General features: G+C 42.4%; 3 protein-coding genes across 5 annotated transcripts; 2 read left to right on the forward strand and 1 right to left on the reverse strand.

Moving 5' to 3' along the window:
- Positions 1–2,224: 2,224 nt before the first annotated feature.
- sbk3 (SH3 domain binding kinase family, member 3) lies at positions 2,225–8,107 on the forward strand. The gene is made up of 4 exons (XM_085801493.1): positions 2,225–2,636; positions 4,610–4,757; positions 5,273–5,475; positions 6,989–8,107. Exons 1-4 carry the CDS (start codon positions 2,631–2,633, stop codon positions 7,748–7,750), a joined length of 1,119 nt encoding a protein of 372 aa, XP_085657619.1. The 5' UTR covers positions 2,225–2,630; the 3' UTR covers positions 7,751–8,107.
- Positions 8,108–13,374: 5,267 nt separating this feature from the next.
- mfap5 (microfibril associated protein 5) lies at positions 13,375–16,696 on the forward strand. 3 transcript variants are annotated; one of them, XM_085801495.1, is made up of 7 exons: positions 13,375–13,608; positions 14,664–14,738; positions 14,850–14,882; positions 15,032–15,067; positions 15,189–15,276; positions 15,994–16,067; positions 16,160–16,696. In XM_085801495.1, the coding sequence occupies exons 2-7, from the start codon at positions 14,696–14,698 to the stop codon at positions 16,270–16,272; spliced, it is 387 nt and encodes a 128-aa protein (XP_085657621.1). In that variant the 5' UTR covers positions 13,375–13,608; positions 14,664–14,695; the 3' UTR covers positions 16,273–16,696. The 3 variants fall into 3 exon arrangements, with proteins under 3 accessions (XP_085657621.1, XP_085657623.1, XP_085657622.1); XM_085801496.1 differs by having other exon boundaries at positions 13,508–13,618; XM_085801497.1 differs by lacking the exon at positions 15,032–15,067 and having other exon boundaries at positions 13,389–13,608; positions 14,850–14,925; positions 15,196–15,276.
- A 45-nt stretch (positions 16,697–16,741) lies between these two features.
- On the reverse strand, positions 16,742–23,266 carry LOC146971893 (adaptin ear-binding coat-associated protein 1-like). The gene is made up of 7 exons (XM_085801494.1): positions 23,032–23,266; positions 21,855–21,955; positions 21,326–21,430; positions 20,544–20,625; positions 20,324–20,432; positions 19,952–20,099; positions 16,742–18,488 (listed from the first exon to the last, which is right to left on the reverse strand). Exons 1-7 carry the CDS (start codon positions 23,130–23,132, stop codon positions 18,376–18,378), a joined length of 759 nt encoding a protein of 252 aa, XP_085657620.1. The 5' UTR covers positions 23,133–23,266; the 3' UTR covers positions 16,742–18,375.
- Positions 23,267–23,540: the final 274 nt, after the last annotated feature.

Raw genomic sequence — 23,540 nt, forward strand, 5'->3', positions numbered from 1 at the left:
GGTCACTGCTAATCTGTTTGAAGAGCGCCGCTTGAGACACCCTAACTTTGTTGTGAAACCAAGAAAAATATTTCAGCCAATCTGTAATTTTGTTTGCAAAAGATTTTAATACTTCAAACTCTGGTGATATCAATAATGGATTATTGGCATTTGATGGACCATGAGAATGAAATTAATTCTTATTTTGCAGCCTCTAAATCTCAAGATAAAGACAATTTGTGTTGTTTCAATGGTTTAGAAAAGACAAACATTAGTTTTTCCAAAGAAAAGTGCTCAAATGGATTAATGGAGAACAGCTTTAAATCAATTCAAAAAAAAAAATCTCTCCAACTCTTTTCTCCATTAGATTACCGTGCTCAGGTTTACTTTATCATCTTGAAACTAAAACAAAACTCAACACATCAGTTTCCTTTGATTAAGAAGAATGTTTTTGTGATGCTTGTCATGATGTCATCACTGAGCAATAGATATTGTGGGTTGTATCTAGTTTTGTCTTTTTTTTGCACTGCATCTGACACTATTTACCCAGATGTTGTAATTTGTACCAGAAAATGTACCAGTTCCTATGATGTAAATTATCTTGGACTCACTTGAGGGTTTTTTTCATCATTTCTAAACTGTTTGTGTCAAAATCTCGTCCTCTTGAAATCTGAGGCTTTTCTTTCATTGCACCATCCTCACTGCACTGAAACTAATGTGACTTGCGCAACTTTAGCATTAGCAAACAAATCTCTCCTTAACAAATATTATGCCATGTTTCTTACAGTTATCAAGAGAAAGAGAAAATGTTTTTACTAATCTCTCAGTTAAGATAATGTTTATTTATAATATGCAATTAACAGAGCTGGAAGAGAAAACCATCTCTTGTATAGCCTACGAAGAGACTATTTCCTTTTTTGTTGTGAAAAGCCCAAAGTAACCCAATAGCAAATGCATGTTATGTAACTTTCCAGTAACTGTCAGCAAAGATGTCCTGACTGTGTTGGTACTGCAAATGTGCAAGTACTATCAGAATTTACATGCATAGTGTCTACATTTTGTACAAGTCTGTCTGTGGTACACACTTGTACAGTATTTGTGAATGAAAGTGATTCTTTCTTGGCATCAACTCGTGCAAAGCGATGAGAGTCGTCCTTTGCCGGTGGAGTGGCAAAGCTGGTTGTCACAGCAGGGGCCAAAGGACCCTATGGTGCAAGCACAAACATGGAAATACATATTGGTTATTGACAGCCTCAGCATGACAGCAGTAGTAATCTGAGAGGTGACCAGCCGTTGTGATAGCAGCCTATGTTTGTGTTACATAACGCACAGACATGAAGCCAGTGGCAATAATAGTTCTGTAGTATAGTAGCATGGGAATTCTATCTGAGTGGACAGAAAGAGGAGGAGAGTGTTAAAGCCATAGGAGCTGGAGAGGCGGCCCGGTCTGCAGCTGGCAGCAAGAAGGAAACAGAGCTGGCATGAAGAGCGCACAAGTTCAGAATGAAGCTGTTTTGTAGGGCAAGCGTTCAGCTGTTAGCCATGTCAGTGTGTGATGATAGGCAGTAATATGCATTTGGAAGGAAATAAGGGGGGATTTTTAGAGTGGAAGAATGAGACATGGGGGGAAAATGTGATGAAAAGCAACAAATAAAAATCTTCATCAAGTTCTTCATCTATTCAAGAGACTGGATGATGTCACAGGGAGTTTGAATTTAATAGCTATATTTCAAATTAAATTATTGTTTGCCTCCTGCAGAGGTAGACAAGAATGCAAGACATGACTGGAAGAAAGGACAATGATACTGGACAATAAAAAGGTCCTGATGTAACACACTTAACTGCACCCCATAATCCCAACAAGACTCAGGGATCATGGGTGCAGCTTGTTGGCCTATTCCAATCATTCCTGCATACCTGTTGATTAAACGAGGAATCCTACACTGTAGGGGGAATTCACTGACTCAGACTGAGTGAGAGGGTGAGAAAGAGAGAGAGACATGGAAAGAGAAAGAGGAGGAGAGGGGTAGAGCGTGTGTGGGGGGGTGTTTGGGCACAAAGTGAGTGGCAGCTGAGGAAAGGGAAGGCAGGAGTACGACGGGTTAATGTGGTCAAGCTGATTGACATATTGGAAATGGTGGGATAGTAAGACTGCTGTGTAGTGGAGGGAGGAGAGGGAGGGGTGCAGGAGCACACGGGGGTGGGGGGTCAGGGGATTGAAATACCTTGTAGCTGGTTCATGCGTATTTGCCAGCATAACAGGCAAGAGGCTGGGAGAGAGGGTTGGCACAAGAATAGGAAAAGAGAGAGAGAGAGAGAGAGAGAGAGAGAGAGAGAGAGAGAGAGAGTTTAGTGTGTGTGTCTCCTGGGGAGAGGCACACAGTCAATATCCAGGTCTCCAGTAAACATTTATGACCCTCCTCTATAAAGCTGCTGTGCTACTGCACGGACCCTCGGAGCAAAGGCAAAGTTATCAACCTCAATTCCAACTTAATTATCGGCCTAGGCAAGGACACACTGTAGATCTCCAGCACAAAACAGTAGCTAGTTGCACTGACAGCAGCTTGCAAGTTGTTGCAGTTTTTCTTTAGACGCTGAAAAGAGGCAAAGACAAAGACAAAGTGGCCAGCGATCAACCAACTGAACAGAAAATGACAGTAAGTATTGCACTTTATTCCTGCGGAGGATCAACGCAGCAGCGAAGCTTTACACGCACACTAAAATTACAGTCTTATGTTAACTCATGCACAGAACGTTTTTACAATCTGCTGCACAATGAAACAAAAACAATAGCAACAATTGCAGCAATGATTTTCTATCTGTGCAAATGGTTGGGAGTTATATATAATATACCATGTTACAAATGTGACTATATGATGAGATGACATGCAGGCACGGCACTAATGCACCAGTAGCTTTTTTATTGTAAAATTTCTCTGAGGCTGCAAAGGCTTGGTTGATGAAAGGATTTTCAGCTTGTAACGTTGAGCAACTGTACGGGACTTCAAATCTGCTAATGATGTTAACTCCAACAGAGCCCTTATTAAAATCTCAGATCACTTTCTGCTCTATGCCAAAGGCCATTAACTAGTAAGGGTTTAATTAATAATCACCTCAGCTTTGAAGGACACTGAAAATGTTAGGATGCTTCCGATGCAACGAGTGTTTTGGATGCATGTGTGTGGTCATTTATGTGTTGCAGCCATTAAATCAAACCTTAAGTGTGACTGGGATAAAACCTCAAATGTAATAAATTATATTCATTTCATTTAGCATGAGTGGAATGTAGAGCACCGCAAGAATGTAATAATGAGATACACATAAGCCCTGTTAACAACGTTGTGAAAGAAACCCAACTGAGGTTTGAATTCAGAACTTTCACACTTTTGCTTGAGCTCAAAACTGTGAAAAGGCGCCAATAAATGTACACAGATATTATAATTCTGTATCTATAACATTCATATAACATTTTATCAATGTGGACACACAATTGTTAGGTATTTCCTGTAGAAATTCATGTCTTTTTGCCTTTGGTAAACTGAAAAGATGACCTTATGGCCACATGAACTGGAGCCTATTGGTACAGCTATAGAATAACATCAGTGTTTACAAAACTGATCAACTCAACATCAACTACAGCTGTCTTGGTCGCTGGCCGAAACCTGCAGTCTTATTTTTGGCTGCACATCACATCCATTATTTGTCAAGCAGCAACGCATAACTGAGATCCATCCATTTTCTGAACTTCTGGAATGACATTGCTGAGATTATACTCATGAATAAATCTTGAGTGTCATCTGGCACCATTTGATATGTTATCACCAAAAGAGATTTATTAGAGATAGGAAAATGTCAAACCAGAAAATTTGATTGATATCAGTGCAATAGCCACAAGTGGAGTTACAGGTGTTTATAAGACGGTAACACAAGTTATCTTATCAAAATTAAAAACAGTTTCCCACCAAGCTGAGTTACACAACGTAAAGTCAAAATTAAAAATAGGTTATCCTCCTGAAATCACATCATCTTTTGTGTTAAGCTGTATGTCGTAATGGTTCACAACCTTCCTAATTTGCTTGGGTATGTGGCGAGGGGGGATCTACTTCAAAGGAAGCCACCGTATGTGACTTCACAAAAGAGAGAATGACAGTGGAAACTGAATGACAGCGCCAAGTGGTCTGATCATGCCAATAAGACATCACCTTGACATCTGGAGTTAGTCCTGTCGATGGGACAATGGAGATCAAGGCAGATCAGCAGAAAGCAGTAACACGACGCAGTATGTTCCACTGACTCCTGCTCAGATGGAACAAGCTCCTTTCGGCCCCCGAGTTGGGGTGTGTGAGCAAAGAAGTGAATGAACCGGAAAAAATATTATTGCAACTAATGAGACATATGAGATTTAAAGTTGCGAGATCCTCATTGTGCAATGGGCCGTGTGTGTCACAGGTTCAGGTGACACATCAGTACTGTATGTGGAGCCTTAGATTCGGATTCAGCCTGCGAAGCTATTTATCATCAGCATCAACACGCTGCTTGAGCAGTAGATCTCCTTCCTCTTGACGCCACCGAACCAATCATCATATGTGGACACTGAACGTGGACTCTTGTGCGTTCTTGTGCTCTTTAGGCGACAGCAACTCAGGAACTTGATGAGTTATGTTTCCTGTCGGCGCAGTCCATGCCCACTCTGAAAGTATCCCAACACTTCAAGATGGTCAAGCTCTTGGGAGAGGGATCCTACGGAAAGGTCATGCTGGCCGTTCACAAAAAGCGAGGTGAGTGTGTGACTCAAGGTCAAAGGTCGTGCCAGCCTTTTATATCTTAATTCAAACAGTGTAAGGGTGTGTGAGATGTCATCTCAAACTTCTTAATGTCTGTATATTTGATTATGAGTCCTGATTACACTTTCGACCTCCCACCACCTAATGTAAAGCAGAAGCAATTACATAACTCCGCAGCAGCACATATATCCCAGGCTCATGTTTCTTTCTGATGAAGAAACTAGCCATGTTATGTGTGGCCATCGCTGCAGGAAGGTGAGGACAGATCTGTCTTTTGATAGTCTTCACTTAACCTTTTGCGCCTCTGTTGCTGTAATGAAGTGCTTCAGTAGATTCTTTGGGATAGAGTTGCTGCAAGTGGGGTGCAGCCGTGAAACGAAATAGCCCCAAAGGGGAAGTTAAATCTGTTCACAGTGTCAATGATGGACAACACTCACATTCTATCACTGGTGGCAGTTTTCTTTATATTATTACATTCACCACGTTTCATCTTGCTTCATTCCTCCCAGGAACTCCTATGGCTCTGAAGTTCTTCCCTCGTCAGTCCACCTCCCTCTCCTCTTTCCTGCGTGAATACAATCTCTCTCTTTCCTACTGCACTCATCCTTCTCTCACTCGGGCTCTTGGCATCTTCTTTTCCACACCAACCTACTATGTGTTTGCCCAGCAAGCCGGACTGTACGGTGACCTCTACAGTGTAATAGTGTCAGAGGTCAGTTTGGCTGATTTTACAGCATGAAGTGTGAAGTGTTGGTGCTCTCTTCTTCTGCTTGCATGACTGTTAAATTTTTACATTGCATTACAGCTCTGTCTCACAGAAATAACATTTATATCCTACTAATGAACATCTGCAGAAGTGTATATGAAAAACATTACCACCATCCACATGATTGCTTCTATCAAGATGATGCAAAAATGTTGTTAGATAGTTTCTTGCAAGCTGATATGAATATTGGTAATAAACACTTCTGCAAAATATGTAATGAGAATCCATTTCATTAGTGATTTTATGTCTGAGAAAGAACCACTCACTCTGTCATCATTTAAAGGTCCAGTGTGTCAAATGGGGGGAAAACTGTGATATCTAGCATTCAGACTCTAGTTTGCAGCGCTCACTCGCTCGTGCTCACCCCTCCCGTCAGCAAAGTGACGGTGGCCTCCAAGGTAAAAAAAACTTGTTTACCACGACTGGGACGTCTTGAGTATTTAGCGATGAGGTGAAGATCTAAACCATTTTACGATATGCCTGCTGTTTCCTACGCTCTCTAAAGCAAGACAATATAAAATAATTATCATAAGGCTACGAAAATCAAACACATTTTATTTTATAGCAATTATATACAAATATATTCATGGGTAATACATTTAGATTTTGCCAATAAACCTTGCCACATTGGACCTTTAACCAAAACCACAATCTTTCTACTGGTACATTTATCGATACATATTGTACATTTACCTTTAATTGTCGGTGCAAGCTGTTTTTAGATTGGCGGAGCAGAGACGCCAGCTGCTCAGCTAAAGCAATGGGAGGCGCACGGTATTTCCATGTTTCCCTCATCAAACTAAATACACAATCCAACAACTCCAAAACACGTTCGTGGACAAGTTGTGACCTGCAGATTCGCCACGCTATGAAATAATAACGTATAGGTGAAAATACTGCGTGCTCTGCCCCGCTGATCTGAAAATAGCTTGCACCGACAGGGTAATGAACCTACTCCTAAGACTATAGGGATTATGGCAATAGGCGAATTTGCCAAAATGTTGAAATATCCCTTTAAGAAAACAATGTTTGAGCTTGACAGACCAATTTAAATCAAATGCAACTCTGCACAAGGCTCACTGAGTGTCTGCAGTTATGGAAAATGTAACTGCTGACCCACTCCTTTTGAGCTTTTATTTCTGTCAGCAAAAACTTGGGATGTGCTTGATAACGCCTTCCAGTTCACCCCCTTCTGTGTCAGTGCCACTGCCAGTAACATAAGAGAGTGCTGATAAGAGTAAGGGCACCCTGCTCTCATTGAATGAAGAGGGAGTACATGAAGCAAAGCAGGGATTTCCAAGAGCATCATGAACCACTTTGATGACGCAGAGTTTGTTTGCCCTTGCGCCAACAATGCAGGGCACTCCATCTCATTGCCTTTTTTTTGTTGGTCTGAACTGAAAGCTGTGCAAAGTTAAAGGGAGTATCTTTTCTGATCTGGGCTATCTCTCTGCTGTAGGTTGGAGTGGATGAAGAGCGGATCCAGAGGGTGATGGCCCAGCTGAGTGGTGCTGTTACACACCTCCACTCCCTGGGCTTCGTCCACCGTGACATCAAACCTGAGAATATCTTCCTGTGTGACAGTTCCTGTCGCTGGGTCAAACTGGGCGACTTCGGCCTCGCCCGGGCCATCGGCTCCACCGTCCGAGCCGTCTGGTACGATTCTCCCTTCTGTACTCCTGAAGTGGAGCCGGCCAAGGAGGCAGAGAAGGAGATGAAGAGGAGGCTGAGTGAGGGGACTGAAGATGAGATGGAGGACATCTGGATAACAGTGGAGCCCAGCATTGACAGCTGGGCCCTTGGCGTACTCGTCTACTGCCTTCTGACTGGATGCTTCCCCTGGGAGGAGAGCACCCATGATGACCGTGGTTACTGTAGATTCAAGGAGTGGTTTAACCGTGAGATGGAAAAGGAGGAGAAGATCAGCGAGGAGGACATTTACACAATCATGGAGGAAAACCAAAGGGACAACCCTCCTCCTTCACAGTTTCATGGCCTCAGCCCTCTTGTGATGACTCTTTTGAAGGAGCTGCTCCACCCTGACCCCAAACAGCGAGGAAGCCCGGAGGAGATCCTGAGCTACCTGGGAGGACCGTGGCTGATGGAGACGGAGAGAGAGCAGAAGAGGAAAGCAGAGGAGGCAGAGAGGGAAGCCAGAAAACTGAGAGAGGGAGGAGGAGTGGAGGAAGAGCTGGTGAGAGAGGGAAGAGGGGAGAGATAAACTTCATCTTTTTGAAATTGTTTCAAGACAGATTGTTAATGAATAAATGAAGATTGCTGCAATACATTGTATGTAAATATACTAGATTTTACTCCCATGCAAATGTACTATACACTATAAGGTGCTGTATATTTCATATTTTTATAAATGTCCTCACTGAAGTTACCACTTCCACTGTTGCATATATATTCCAGTATGTGTGTATCTGTATATACAGTATGTGTGTCTCAATGAGACAAGACTATAGATAATACGAGTAAGCTTTGTTGCCTGAGACCTAGAGATGTATCATAATGGCTATAAAATCTGTTTTGAAATTGTTGTTTAAATAAAGTCTGGACTCTTGTGTTTACAAAAGTCTCTTGTGACATTTACTCCCCCCCCCCCCCCCCCACACACACACACACACATCCTTGTGATGCTATCTTTGTGAGGACACTCATTGACATAATGTATTCCCTAGCCCCTTACCCTAACCTTAACCATCCAAAACAAATGCCTAACCTTAACCATTACTCTTAACCTAACTTAAACCTAATTATAACCTAAAGTCTTAACCCTCAAACAGCCCTTGGAAAAAGTGAGGACCGGCCAAAATGTCCTCACTTCCCAAAAATGAAATCAAGCCAATTGGTTTTAATTTTTATTAATATGTAGTGCAAGACTACAAATTTTACTTCTATTACAGTCTTATGATTTACAGGATTTCTTAATGGCACCGATGAAAAGCTTGTTGGATATTTTAATTATGATCCTGCATTATACACTGTGTTACTTCTCCACTCTGTGCTGTCACTGCAAACCCACATACGTACCCGATCTGACACAAACCACAAGCCACCTGATATTTCTTCACTAAGACATCAGTATATCTGGGGCGTCGTTTAGCCTGCCCTCTCTACGGCTGTCCTTTAAATTGCAGTAAAGGCATAAAAGCCAACAACTAACAAACAAACAAAAAACAACAGCATCAGTTTATCTGATGCATCTTCATAGCCCTAAACTAATAAATGTATTTAATAATAAATATAAAACCTTGAAAACCTTGTGACCTAATGAATGGAACACATCATAACAAAAAAAGCAGCAAATAAAAAGCCACGCTGCGGTCTCACACAGTGAGATGGATGTTGTACATCGTGTTCCCATCTAACATGGCTTGATGACTGTGTTTAGTCAACATTTTAATTAATATGGAAGAACACCAACAAACGTTTGGCCCCTTTCCTGGAAGAACAGTGAGCTGCCAAGAAATATTTGTGAAAAACTGAGGATGTATCAACAGGACGTCTTACCTCAAAACCAGAAAACCATTTTTAGCCTTAATTACTGGTTTTACAAATTAATACACAAATAATTATGTATGAATGATCCTTTTAAGGCTTTATAGAGAAGTTCACCTATGGAAAGAAGGGACATCTTTGACGTGGTGAAGCAACAGGTGCTGCAGAACAGAAGAAGCACATCTAAAATTGGACTGAACAATACAAGCTGATAGTGATACCAGCGTGATCGTCGTCCAACTCTGCCTGATGAAAACCCCGGGCATAGCCTACTACCTGCAGTGGACCACACGTGACACTCATCCCCATTTCCTGCCTGCATGATTCTGAAGCTAAAGGACCTGCATTTTATATTGCACTGTAGACTACTTAGTATTTGTGATTGACTGACGTGTTGACAGTAGAACAAACCTCGTGTGATATCTGCACACATCGCAGGTCGACCTCTGCGCTGTCCACGTGGACACTTGTCCTACATCTGTCACAGAGGACGGTTACTGGATGAAAAATCACCTGCATTCCTGGGAGGGTGCTCCCAGTACTCCTGATGGTGACTTTGTATTAAGTTCCCCCCTTCTCAATCATGCTATGTTAGCAAATGTGTAGGCTATCAGTAAAAATTCAAAGAACCTGACACCACTTTAATTGCAAAAATTAACTTTGCAACACATGGGATTCAGGCTCAGTTCCTCTATCACGATAAAACATTTACTTTGCAGCATGCACAATATTTGTGTTTCATTTTGGAGTGGATCCCTGTTGGTAGCGAGCTGCTAATGTGCAGTGCGACTGTATAAGTCAGCCTCGCCTGTGCTAACCCCTGCTAAGGGCCACTCCAGATGGATTTATAAATAGACCCCAAGTCCATCTATTTACACACCATGCACATCATCACCTCTCACTGACTATCTGCAGTCCACAGCCCTCCAAATGCAAAAGCCAGGCTGCCTTGGCGCCCACAGGCCTGTAACAGCACAATCTGATGGAACACTGTGACCCACCTCGCTGTTTACTCCCTCCTCTCCTCTCCTCTCTTTCTTTTTTTTCATCTTGGAACCTCTCACTGATAACTTTTCCCTTTTACCTGTCTTGCCACTTGGGACTCGCCATTTCCTTTCATCTTTGCTTTTGTAGTCACATCTACTTTGTGCACTCTCACTATCTGGACCTGTTTCTTCTCAGGTCACTGCCACCACGGACCACGAAGAGCCACCAGCCTTCATTAACTGTGTTGTGTTAAAACACTTGATATCTCCCTTAGAAACAGCCATTTGAGATGTTTTCTGGGAAACAGAGGCACAAGGCTCATGTGACATTCAGTTGGGGAGTTAATGGAGGCGTACAAGCTGACAAATGGAAACACATGGCGCGGACCACAGAGACAATAGAGTGCCAACACAAAGATGCTGGTCGAGGTGCAAATCTACTGGAGGTCCATCAGGACAGATAGCAGGGATGATGAAAACAGGAGAATCAAGGACACCTACACAGTACTGCTTGTCCTTACATGGTCTGAACATGTGCAATGTCAGCGTGTTGCAGCGTCTTTTACTTTCAGTCAAGAAAGTATTTCCAAGTTAGGACAGGCCTCTAAAACACTCATGAGGACCACAGACACCTGTTCTAATCAAGAAACCCAAGACGCTTTGAGTTAGATTTATAATGTCAGCAAGATTCAAATTTCATGCTACCAGATTTTAATAAAGCCTTTGGCATACATTTTCAAACTTTTTAATGTTCCCATGTCTGTTAGCGTTTTATGATCTTATATCTAATGTCACAATCTTAAGACGACAGTTTTTAGTGCTCTGGAAAATCAATGTTATGGTAGACAGAGGATACAGTGATCACCAAATGGAAAACAACATTAATTGAAACTGATCTTTAGACAGTTGGCTGATAAAAAAAAAACATCACATGTCATGTGAGCGATAACTGCAAAAGCAGACACCGATATGAGAGACAGATTAATGGCCTGAGTGGAACAAATATGGCCAAATATCTGAAATGTATCTCCAGGAGGACGCCAACCACTTAGGGTCAACATGGCCTAATATTTCCTCTACACCCTCAAATTCATCCAGGTTGCCGGTTAACTGCTTAAACAGGTCAACGTGAAAGAGGCTTGTATTATTCGAGAATCACCAACGATTTTCAACTGAGATTTCAGTCGGATTCTGGGTGTGTGTTTGTTCTCATGCATATAGAAAACAGCAGAACATGAAAAATGTATCAGCTGGCTGAATTGCAGCGAGGTAGAGGGAGGGAGGGGCATGCTTGGGTGAAAAGGAGGTCACGGAGAGAGACAGTATACACTGCACAGTTGGCATGCCTCATGCAGTGCCTTCCAACTAATAAACAAGTTGCGAGATTATCATGTGTTTACTATCTGGCATGATTTCCTTAACATTCTGCGTTACTTTCAGTCTCCCCATACACCTGCCTCTTTAACTCCTCCTGCTTTTCTTTCTCTCTTTATCTCTGCTCCTCTCGTGTCTACTTTCCCCTCATGCCTGAGCTGCGTGGCCGGAGTGGCAGGTTGATATGTTCACAGGATTGATCGTCCATCTTGGCTCCTCTCCATTTCTCTTTTGCTTACCCTGCCTCCATCTGTCAAGCTGTCATCAGCCTCGCCTAGTCGACCTTGTTAGGGCCACCCCACAGACACTGGCTCCGAGGCAGTGTAACCCCGATATGTCAGAGGGGATGATGAGTGTCTCCCTCTTGAACCGACTAGGCCTATGGTGGCCTAGTCGGTTCAAGAGCTTGAAGAGTCTGTGACTTCAAGGGAATGTGTGGTAATATTTATATTAGTCAGATCCATGGAGGCCGATGTAGAGTCAAGTTTCCCTCCCAATGCAGCTATAACGATCCCAATGAAGTGCATCTTTTCAACACAAAGAGCCAAGGGTCAGGAGCTATGGCCTTGATCACCACCTGGGATGTGAATAATTGTGCACAGCAGATGATAAATGTTCAGCTGTATACGTTTGTGTGACTCATACAGATGAATACGATGAAGTTCTTCTGTTGCAAGTAATTGTGCCACATCCAGTTCTAGTCTTTTGGGGAGCTAGACACTTCTGTGTCCATCAAATGACAAAGGAGAGCAGAGGAGATAAGGAGAGTTTAAGTTTCTTGTGGTTTGCACCTTCTTTGTGGTGTAGTTAGTAAAGATGCTAATCACACAAATGCTCTATGTGACAACAGGTTCCTCAAATACACTTCATTCTTTTTGACCAATGTTTTACCACTTCCTCTCCATGTGTATCTGTTAGTCTCTATTTGATATATAATATAATATAATGAATTAAAAAATGTTTAGTGTGTTTTCTTATAAATAAACAATTTATTTGCAAAGAAATTTTGCTAATTTTTCTATTGATTCACTATGTGATTGATGAACTAATCATTGCCGCAACAAATGAAAGAAGCTATGGCTACTGTGGAGAATTTAATCATACATGCTAAGGATGTGTAATACATAACTTAGGGGGCTGGAGCACATGTTTATAGCACTGGACTGTCATTACTGCTGCAGAGTGAGCTGGGCTGGAGTGGTATTTTCCTGGCCTAAAGTTAGTCACCTGTGTCTAACTCAGACGAGTCTGAGAGCAAATAATAGCCCATTCACTTAACTGATACAACTGACTGGTCTCTGAATACACTAACTCTGTTCGAGTTAGTATCTGTTTGGGACAGGTATCAAATTCATACTCAAATTTAAATGGAAATTTAATTTTAATGGAAATTTAAAAAAACAATGTCACCGGATGTAGATGTGTTGGATGCATACCCAAATACAGAAAAAGGACCTAATGTAATATAATTTATATATAGATGCAAAACAGTTACATACAGTATTTACAGTAAATACATGTTAGTGTGTATCAAACTCATTCAGTCCCTCATTCTCTGTGTGCACTGCTCCACCTGCTGGTTGTGTAAAGTGAGTGTAAAGGCCGAATTGGAGGCCCACTGTTGAGCAGTTGGATGCCTCAGTTAATTTGTGTCCTGCAGCTGCACACTTAATTTCTTTTACTGAAAATGGACAAATATAAACACTGTCATAACAATGGTAAATCATTCAGACAATAAAACAGAACGCCTCTGATCTGAAATTCAATATTACTTTAATGTAAACACATTACCATCTATTACACATTAGTCCTCTGCCACTGGTGTGCCCATAATGATGTAATGTAGCCTTTTAACGAACAAAAACAACTGCCCTACTTTTTTTGTGGATGATGACAGCCTCTCTACACAATGTTTTGTTTGGTGATGAGACACCAAGAGACACATAAATACAAGACACTGGAATTGCCTAAGTGTCTTATAAAATGATTAACAAACATGACCATAAAAAGGTGTGTGGGACATCAGATTACATCTGCATGCTAAATTTTTTACCAGATTGGGGTAAAAAAAAAAAAAAGTGAAATGCTAAAAAATGATGATCGGAGGAAAGACTGAGGGAGGAGGAGGAGGGAGGAGGAGAAGAGGGAAGGAGGGGAAAGAGGAGAAGACAAAAGATTCATAAAACTAAAGCAGTTGTGGACGACAGCAAAAGTTGTGAGTACGAGTTAATTATGCTTCTTTTTCACCTGATTTCTGACACATACTGTAGGAAATGCACACAGGCACATCACACAGATGAAAGATAGCTCACATCCAGAGATATTAATGGAAGCATATCTACTGCAGATTAGATATAAACATGAGGAAATCTGAGAGTGAATGCTTGGCTGATTATGTGATTACACTGCAGAGTTTAAGTTTTTTGGTCGGTGATGTGCGGTTGCATGCAGAGTTCAGCAAGTTCATGCAGTGGAAAACATGTCACTCTCACAAACAAATCAACAGAGGCATGCACCGGGCTAAACCAGGACAATCCAGGGTTTCATTTTCAGTGATTGCGAATGTGTGACTGTGGGATTATCGCTGCAGAAAAGACACGACTTGAGACAAAAAAAAAAGTGTCCCGCTCAGATTGGCAGGTGGTGATCGTAGACTTGGAAAGCTGCAAAATTTTCTATGAAAAGAAATCTGGAGAAGAATGTAAGACTGTAACCGGGGAGGGGTGGAGGGGTGCTGCTCGAATAGGGCACAAAAAACACATTCTTTTGCGAGAACTCACATCTTGGACTCCAAAGTTACACTGACACATCACAAGAGGAATGATGCAGGGCGGGTGAGGAGAGAGGGAAGGAGAGAGAAAGAGAGAGAGAGAGAGGGGGACTCGGGGAAAGAGGAAAAACATTTTTCAGAAGCAGAAAGTAAAACTTTTCTTTAGTGGCTCCACTACTACTTCATGTGGCTGTTTGCATGCAGTCCAATAATTACCAGAATGTACTGCGAAACACATTAGACCACAGTAAAAATGACATCAGGCACTCTTCTATAACGATGACAACTTGTCTGTTACCCAAAACATAGCACTGCCTCTCTGTGTTTTTAGCTGGAGCAAAAACCGTGGGGAAAACATTACGGAGACCTGGAATGTTGGGAGCATTTATATGCAGGGGGATTAAAGGAAACATAAACAGCACAAAAATTTTCAGAGAGGATATTGAACAGTTCCACTCTGTGAAATCATCCTGACTCTTTTCCTCTTTGGTTTCCTCCAGCTCGTAAAGCATACCCCTTACAAGTTGAAGGAATGGGCAGTCTTCCAGTGGTCCTGCTCCTCTGCAGTTTCCACGGTAACGCTGCCAAACAGAACACACAAATCATCTTGTTTAATTACGGTTGAGTCGTTGTGTGTTTGTTTTTATGCTGCGAAACACTCCCCTCATGTGGTTTCTGTTCCACAGTGCTCACAGCTGTGGTCCGAGCCCAGGAGTCTGGTAATGCTCCTCTCCTTTTAAGTCACACTTCAGAACACGGCCAGTTGTGTTGTGCGTGACATCTGTCAGTCTGTGTTGTAGGTCACTGACGGGGGTCGCCAGTCAGATGTTCTCCCAGTCTGATCGTCATTTCTGTCATGTGTTTCTAGAGACTGCTGGACCAACTTCAAGCCCCTTGCCATCCAGTGAGTGTGACAGCACTTCAAAGACCTTTTAAGCACAAATTACTTGTGATTCTTTAAGTTGTGACGTGCTTCATCTTGTTGCTGTTTCACTGCGGCGTGTGCGACTCTCCTGTCTCTTCAGACTGTAGGGAGGAGATGTATCCCTGCACCAGGATGTACTCGGTTCACAGGCCCATCAAGAGGTGTATTGGTAATCTGTGTTTCTACAGGTGATTTCTTAGATCATTTTTCTTAAGTAAATGCAGCGGAACAGTAAAACATTGTCGGCATACTGTATTACACCCATTGTATTTACATTCAGGTATATAAATATGATGTCAAAAAAGATGCATTAATCACTGTTTATAACTGTGTATGCACAGGGCCGGAAAAAGGTGATGATAATTCTAGGGGCCCAGCGCCCAGTAGGGCCCACAAAAAACCCCAGTAGTCTAATCTTTGTATGACTGAATTATTCTGCATAAGACCCTGACTGATACTCATAGTAATGCTGCACTAGCATCAAAACAAAGTAGGCTAAATAAAAAATGATAATACATACGTAGTCTAAGAAAAAAAGTGGAAAAGTCAGGGGCCCACTTTAGTATTCTTTCAGGGGCCCCAGAATTCCTAGCAACGGCCCTGTGTATGCAGCATGTTTCATATTGTCTGCTTTATGTATTGCTATTGCTCTAAAAACCTCATCCTGTTTTGTATAACGATTTACAAATGATCTACAGACTTGGAGTTTATAGAAATGGAAATATTTTGATTGCAAGTACCCAAAAATTGCAATTATTTAAAGTGCTTGTGTGAATGTGCTTTTTGTGTATGTGTGTGTGTGTGAATGTGCTTGATCACATTCAACTGCTGGCAAAGCTCGGCGTGAGGTTTTAGTTACATGAGGACAGACACAGCTCTAACACTTTATCCGGTATCTGACACAGTCTCCCTCGTGTCTACGTGATCAACAAAGAGATCTGCATGAGGACCGTGTGCCAACAGGATGAGTATCTGAAAGGTGAGGCAGACCACACGTTTTAACAAGCACCTAGATGTCCCGGTACATGATCATACACTTGAAGAAATCTGTCTGTCTCTTGCTGTCTACAGCTGAGCTGTGCCGAGAGTTGTCTGGGTGGCCCAGACGTTTTGAGAGGTCAACTAATAGGAAACGCTGTCGCAGTCGTCGTAGCAACCCCAAAACCTGGGCAAACAAGGCCTGATGGGCCCAGGATGGCGACGTGACCACCGGTGAGGATGGAGCCCCTTAGAGACACAAAACCAGGGGCGTTGTCATAAAAACAGCCCATAACACCATAAATCCAGTGCTCAACACCTGGGGGTCTTTTTTTCTGACACACACACACAAACACACAAGTGTGTGCTGAGTCATATCTATGTTTATGTACTAGTCTTTTAATTGTGTGTGAATATTGCAGGTGTGCTCATTTCATCTGTGTGTTGTTGGACACAGATCATGTCTTCCATGGTTTACGACCCATTTAAGGTACTGTAGTAATGGGCCTATAGCAGCACTGAGTCATTTTGACATACAAAGACCCACTCTTATGGATTATATAAGGTACTAATAGACAATCCAGTATTATGTGCACTATTATATCCAATAAAATATACAGTAACTACATTTATTCATGAGTGAATTTGTTTATTTGTTCTTTTTTTAACCATCTGTCCAGAGGAAAAACAACAGAGGGAAGTTATAGTCATTAAGTGATATATTTATGTTTTTCTTTGCATATTCAATTCCATATACATTTCCATACACATATACAGTTTGAATAACAAGTAACATTTGGGAGAAATGCATATAATTGGAACAGTAAACAAACACTGACAAACATTCTTAGGGCTTTACACTCGCACACTGTGTGTCCCAGTCCGCATCCATCATCACACCACTTGTCACTGCACACCTGTCACAACACATGTGCATGTGATATCTGAGTAACATGACCCATCTCTTTGTACATAACAACATCACCACAAAACACTGCATCAAACACAGATGAACTTGGTCCCACATTGCATTTGTCTGAATCAGAATACCATTGACAACATTAGAGCTCGACATGGAATTGAAGTTCACAGTTAAAACTCGTTTGTACAGTACAACATGCTGCGATTCAGGTCGACAACCTGCTCACCTTCTCACGTAGAATTAGAGAAGTGAAGCCCTTCCCAGACGTGATGGGACGGCGCAGAGACACAGACCTATTCACTGAAGAGGAAAAGAGGTCATGACCTTAATGACTTACCAGTCACAGCGATAACAGCTGTGCTGAGTAGAGATGACATAACTTCGACTAACTCATCTCCATTCCCCCTGGAGGCAAAGATAAAAGCACTTGATGCCTCACTCCCCTTTGCTAGGACCCTGTCACATTAAGCACGCCTACTTCCCTGTCTATCTGCACTGATATACAGTTCCACACAATGTGCAGGACCCTTCCCCAACCAAATATATGATCAACAGCTGCATCGAAAACTGATATTTCCCCTCGTAAAGTGATGCTGTGGGGCAACACAAGTCCACTAGAGAGTGCTAGAGAGCACATCAACTGAAAATCAGTTACAGCTTAACAGGTTTCTTTCAAGTAAAATCATTTTGTGGTAAACTTTGCAATAACCTTAAACTATTATTAGACAATCCCTGCGTTTAATGCAGACTATGCATTACTAACTACAAAGACAGACTAGACTGTCAGTCAGTGCATATTGTCAGTCCCACTGCTGGAGACTTGAAGAAAAATAAGCTACAATACATACAAGTGACAACACCAATGGCAATACTTACAAACTACTGACAATATATACATTTAAAATAAATATTCTCTGTACATAAAATTAATTCGTTATTATACTTTATTCGTTTTCATCATCAGATGTTTCTGATTATGTCTCCTTTGATTATAATTCTATTGTTCTACTTGAAATTAGCAAATACAACATTGTAGAGAGGAGGAAAGGGCAAAGGCAGAATTCAAACAGGAAAATGGAAACTAGCGAGCTAGATACACGGGAGGAGAGAAGACAGACAAACCCCAAGAAGGATGATGGAAGGTGATGGCCAGTAGCTCTGAAACTGAATGTGAGTCTGTACTTTGAGGTGTGGGTGCATCTCGGGCTAAAAACCAGAACAAAGGCCATGTGAAGCTCAACTAAAACAAAAACAAACTACTACAGGGGGTTACCCTGCTTGGCAGGGAGAGATACGGGACCCCGTACCGGGGAAAGCAAAGTTAGTTGCAAAAGTGGTGCATAAATTTACTGAGAGATAAAAGGGAGAAAGCAGAGCGAGCCTCTCCTCACTTTGAGGATACAGAGTCAAAGTCTCCCCACAGGTCTGAGCTGGCTGTAGTGGTTGGGTTGGATGGATCCACTGAGTTGGAGTTACTGGAGTCCAGGTCTAGCAAACAACCTGGTGGTTTAAAGAACAAACACAAAACACAAAGATGATGAACCTTTAAAAAAGGACAGGACAAACAAACAGTCTAAGATGCAGCCGTTTCAGGAAATGTAAATTCCACTGATATCAATCTTTGTCTTGTGTGTGATTTGCTCACTTTGAAACTTGAAAGTTGTATTGTGTTCAGTGTCAGTTCACCCAAAAACAATATTTTCCCACCCAACCTGGTGGTAGCTACCCGTGCAGACAGTTTCAGTTTTATATGCTGAGGTTTTGAGAATCAACCTCCGAAACCTCTACCACCACCTAAACACAATGGAGGTAAATGGGATTTCTATTTATGCTGCCTCAATGTTACTTTGTGAAACTCAAAAGCAACAAGTCTTGCCACAAAGAGTGTCCCTTTTACTCTGGATAACCCACACACCTTACTATCAAAGGTTCTCTCGAAGACTACTACTGTGTTAGAGTGCACAGGGAGACACAAGTAGAGATACATAGAAAAGCATGACACTTTAAAATTTTTTTTTTTTTTTACTTTTTTAGGAGAAATCTATGTGATTTGCCATGTTAAACAAACCATACTCTAGAGAATAAGGGAAACTTTTTTAAAAGGGCATTTAATGAGTATTTTACAACTGGAGTCTATCTGTCATAGTTTTGGCTGGTGCTCCTATAGGTCAGCATAACATTGCACTCACCACCTTCATTGTAAAGACTGTGGATAGAAGTGCTCCACTGGAAACAGTTTTACAACAAACCCCAATGGGGCCAAGGAAATATAAGCATTCACAAAAGAACCAATTTTCCTCTGCTTCACATTGACCATTTACATGAACTTTCACTCTGTCAGATTCCTGAGGTGCCACAGTCAGGTCACATTTCCTGTCCCACTGTAAAAGAAACCACTGTGCCTATCTAGAACATCCTGCAGGTTGAACATGAAACCAATCAGATAAGATAATCAGACAATAATAATTTCAATGCTCATCTGTCTTTAAACTCCCAAGAAACTGCTTTTGACAACTCTGTTAAGATTAAGTTGAGTTTGGTTGAGCTGTTTCTGAGAATGATATTATTCTTACTCGTCCTTGGGCCAAAAGTATTTCAGGAAAATACAACTGATAATAAGCAAAATATATCCTGTATTGTTATATCAGTTTGTTGTAATAGTGTTTATCATTCGATGAGATTTTAGGAAAGGTCTCTGCATACGTTTTTAGCCTCTTAACTCACCTTCGCAGGCTCTTATTTACTTTGGATTTAAATATACCAGACAGGTTGTACTTGGGCACTTTGACATTTGTTGGTATTTCATGTGTAGGATGAACCCCTTTGCCCCAGGCCTGTAGCTGCTGACACATTCACTGGTGCCAGATACGTACAGTGCATGTACACATACCAATACAAAGCAACACAGATATATCATCATGCACCTATACACCTACACAGTTATTGATATTACAGCTACCTACCAGTGTCACTTCCTCCTGCAGACGGTTGTGTATTATGATTGGTAGATCTGGACGAGGGGGGTGGGGCTAGCTTCCCCCCAGGAGGAGGTGGAAGGAGCCCGATGCCACCAGAGCTCTGCGGACGAGACCTGTCCCTCTTTTTTGATTGCTACAGAGGAGAGACACAAGGGTGAGCGTGTGTCAGTTTGCACTTAGGATACATCAAAACATTTGGTTAATGGTTTAGCGGCTAATCATGAATTGATTCTCAACAGTCACTTGATGTGGTTTCATTTGTGAAAGCAGGAGTATACCCATTTTGCTGTTCCACTAGCCTCAAACCTTACAGCCATTAACTAATAAGAAAGAAAGAAAGAAAGAAAATAAGATCACCCCAATATTAAGAGTAATGGTCTGTCCCTCTTTGAAGCCCAGGTCCAGTTTTGGAGTGGTGTCTGGAGCCTGCGCCTGCTTTTTAAATTCATTTTCCTGTTTCACCCACCTGCAGAAAAACCAGAGAGGGAGGCAGTCATTTAAAAACTTAAAACGTGATAAAATACATTTCCTTTTCAATGACCTATGATTCATGATACACTTTAGAGCAGCTGCTTACTTGAAGTGGTCCTGAAGTGCAACATTGAAATCAAAGGCATCGCCTCGGTCTCCAAATCCAATCCCTATGAACGCACTGCGGCCTGTGAGAGAGATAAAGGCAACAAGCAAGGGTAAGTGTTTCTTAAAGGGATATTTCAACATTTTGGCAACTTCGCCTATTGCCATAATCCCTATAGTCTTAGGAGTAGATTCATTACCTTTACCGTCGGTGCAAGCTGTTTTTAGATCAGCGGGGCAGAGACGTGAGCTGCTCAGCTAACGCAATGGAGACTCATGGTATTTCTACGTTTCACTCGTTTCACAAACTAAATACACAATCCAACAACTCCAAAACGCTGTTGTGACCTGCACATTTGCCACACTTCGCCAAAATTATGTAACATTACGACACATGAAGCAAATACTTGGAACTACTTTCGGTTTTGAAGTGACTCCGCCGAGCAGCCGTGTCGGGAATGTAGTTCCGGCTACGCATTTACCTCGAAAACAACTCTGCCTTGTAACGTTACATTATTATTTCATAGCGTGGTGAATGTGCAGGTCACAACTTGTCTGAAATATCCCTTTAAGAAATCTGTGTGGTAGCACAAATAAAAACACATTTAACCGGATAGTTTTTCACCATCATCTCCACACTAAAATAAACCTTTCCCACAATTTACCGTCCAGATAAATACTGGTGGATCTCTGCCCTGGACCACGCTAGTCAAACATGTTAGCCTCTCAATTATGAGCACATTTACAAAATATTTATTGCTTAGCAACAAACAGTTTACTCACCGTTGTCATCCTGGATGCGGAGCACAAAGTAACGGCTTGAGTCACTGACTGTTTCCACTGTAATGCCAGGGTACTCATCCACTGGGGCCTGGGCAAACAATTCCCCTGGAGAACACAACAAAAGAAACATGTTTATTATCTTTTTGGAAAATGGTCCGGAGGCAATTTGGATCACGAAGAGACATTAACATTTACTATTCCAAATCGCCACTGAGAAAGGTAATTATATGTAGTTGTTTTTTTTCTATGTAGGACACATTATGCAAAATAGGTCCAACTTCCCATATTCAGTTGTGTAATATGAGGAAAACAAGCACACACAGTCTGTAAAATGCTCTGCTAGAAACAGACAGAGATTATCAGGCTGTTTGCTTGAAAATAAACTGCATGCTTGGACGTGGGCTGGGTCACCTTGGAAGAGATGAGTAACAGAGCGGGAGATGGCGAACAGGAGACTACACAGTGAAATGATTTACAACAGCAGCAGTGCCAGTAAACAATGGCGCTGTCCTGTCTGCTTCTCTCTCACCAGAGATTTTGTCTTCCAATTTCACGTAGGCAACTTTGCCCCGGGCCGTCACACGCATGCGTCCCGTCCAGTCAGGAGCATCCAGCTTCCAGTCGGCAGCCCTGGGACACACACAGACGCACACAAATGCACGCACGCGCACATACACACAAACAAACAAACGCAGTGGCAGTCAGGAAGACGGTGTGATGTAGGTGAGTCTGTGACGGCCGATGTTGACATGGAGGGCAAGAATAGGCAGGAGAAACAGGAGACAGGAGAGGAAGTGTGTGTTTTGGGTGCATGTGTCTGTTTGTGTGTGTCATTGTTATGATTCGTCCTAGCCTCAGACACACTGTTAGTTATTTTCAATGTGAATGGAACGTGAGTAAAACATCACACAGGCATTTCACTGAGACCTTAGGGTGAAACTATTACATCATCTGCCTTACTCACTATACATATGGTCACTGGTTAACCAATCATGTGTCTCATGGGACTCAGGCCTATGCTACTGTTTGGTTGGGGTAATGTCCACTCAGCGGCAGCTGCAGCGGGTCAGGCTGACGGGAGCAGCCAATGAAAAATGGAGTAAACAATCCAATGTGAACAGACCTCCTGCATGGTCACTTAAAAGCATAAAGGCAGGTAACAACATTATCCCTCAATGAAGCATCCCCTCTTCATTTGCATTGAGCGGCATCATCCCTACTTAAGTGTCCTTGAGCAAGGCTTCTTCACAGCTCCACTAATGCACTCCGGGTGTACTACTAGCTAAAAGGTCAAATAGGCCAAATTACTATGATTCCTGACTTAATCACTTGGACGTGTAAGCAGCAGGGGACAACACTGTCACTGCTCTGTGACGCGCCATCGTCGGAGGAGAGCACATAAACACATGGACAACGACAGGGATGTATCTATCCCACCCTACCAGCGTCTGTGGTGCAGACACGACCACCGTGTTTCCCATCGTGACCTTGTAAAAGCACCACATAAACATCCAGCGCACAACCAGAGGCAGCAGGGTTGTTAGGCCACTGTGCTCGGGAGTAGGTCGCCGAGGCAACGGCTCCTAACGAGCGGAGCTCGCGGATGCTGGGGCAGGAAGCTCGTTACCAGGCCGCCGGCTGCCCCCTCCACCCCTCCTCCCCTGCCCCCCCCGGCCCCCACCCCCCACACCGCCGCTCCGCCTCACCTGATGGCCCGGTTGGATGCTCTCGGTGGGATCCGGTAAACGTTGACTTCAGGTTTGACACAGAGCACCGACTCGTACTCGGACTGACCCTCGGTCGCCATCTTGACTTTTAGTCAGTCGGTGTGTACGCCGGTGGTGGTGGTGGTGACGGTGAGCCGTGTGTCCGTGCGGCATTAACGACGACGTGACCGTAATAGACGGTGTATGTGCGCACACTGTGGTGTCAGTGATGCCCTTAAAGGGACATTCCGCCTTTAAAAAAAATAAAATAAAGGTAAGCTCACTTATTTTGGAGAGGGCCACTGTCAACATCACACGAGGAGCTACTATAAAACCTATAACACTGTGGTGTGTACGTTAGTCTAGAGCTGAGCATTTCAAGGCCTCACTTTGTGCTTTTCCAGGGAGCTAAGCGATACAAAAAACTTTTGTTCATTGCTGTTTATAGGCTATTTCCATATTTATTTTCTCATTCCTTTAAAATTAAAATAATAATAATATTTTTTTAT

This window comes from Trachurus japonicus, chromosome 16 (assembly GCF_045865225.1).
Source record: "Trachurus japonicus isolate A0001 chromosome 16, Traja_1.0".
Classification (NCBI taxonomy): Eukaryota; Metazoa; Chordata; class Actinopteri; order Carangiformes; family Carangidae; genus Trachurus; species Trachurus japonicus.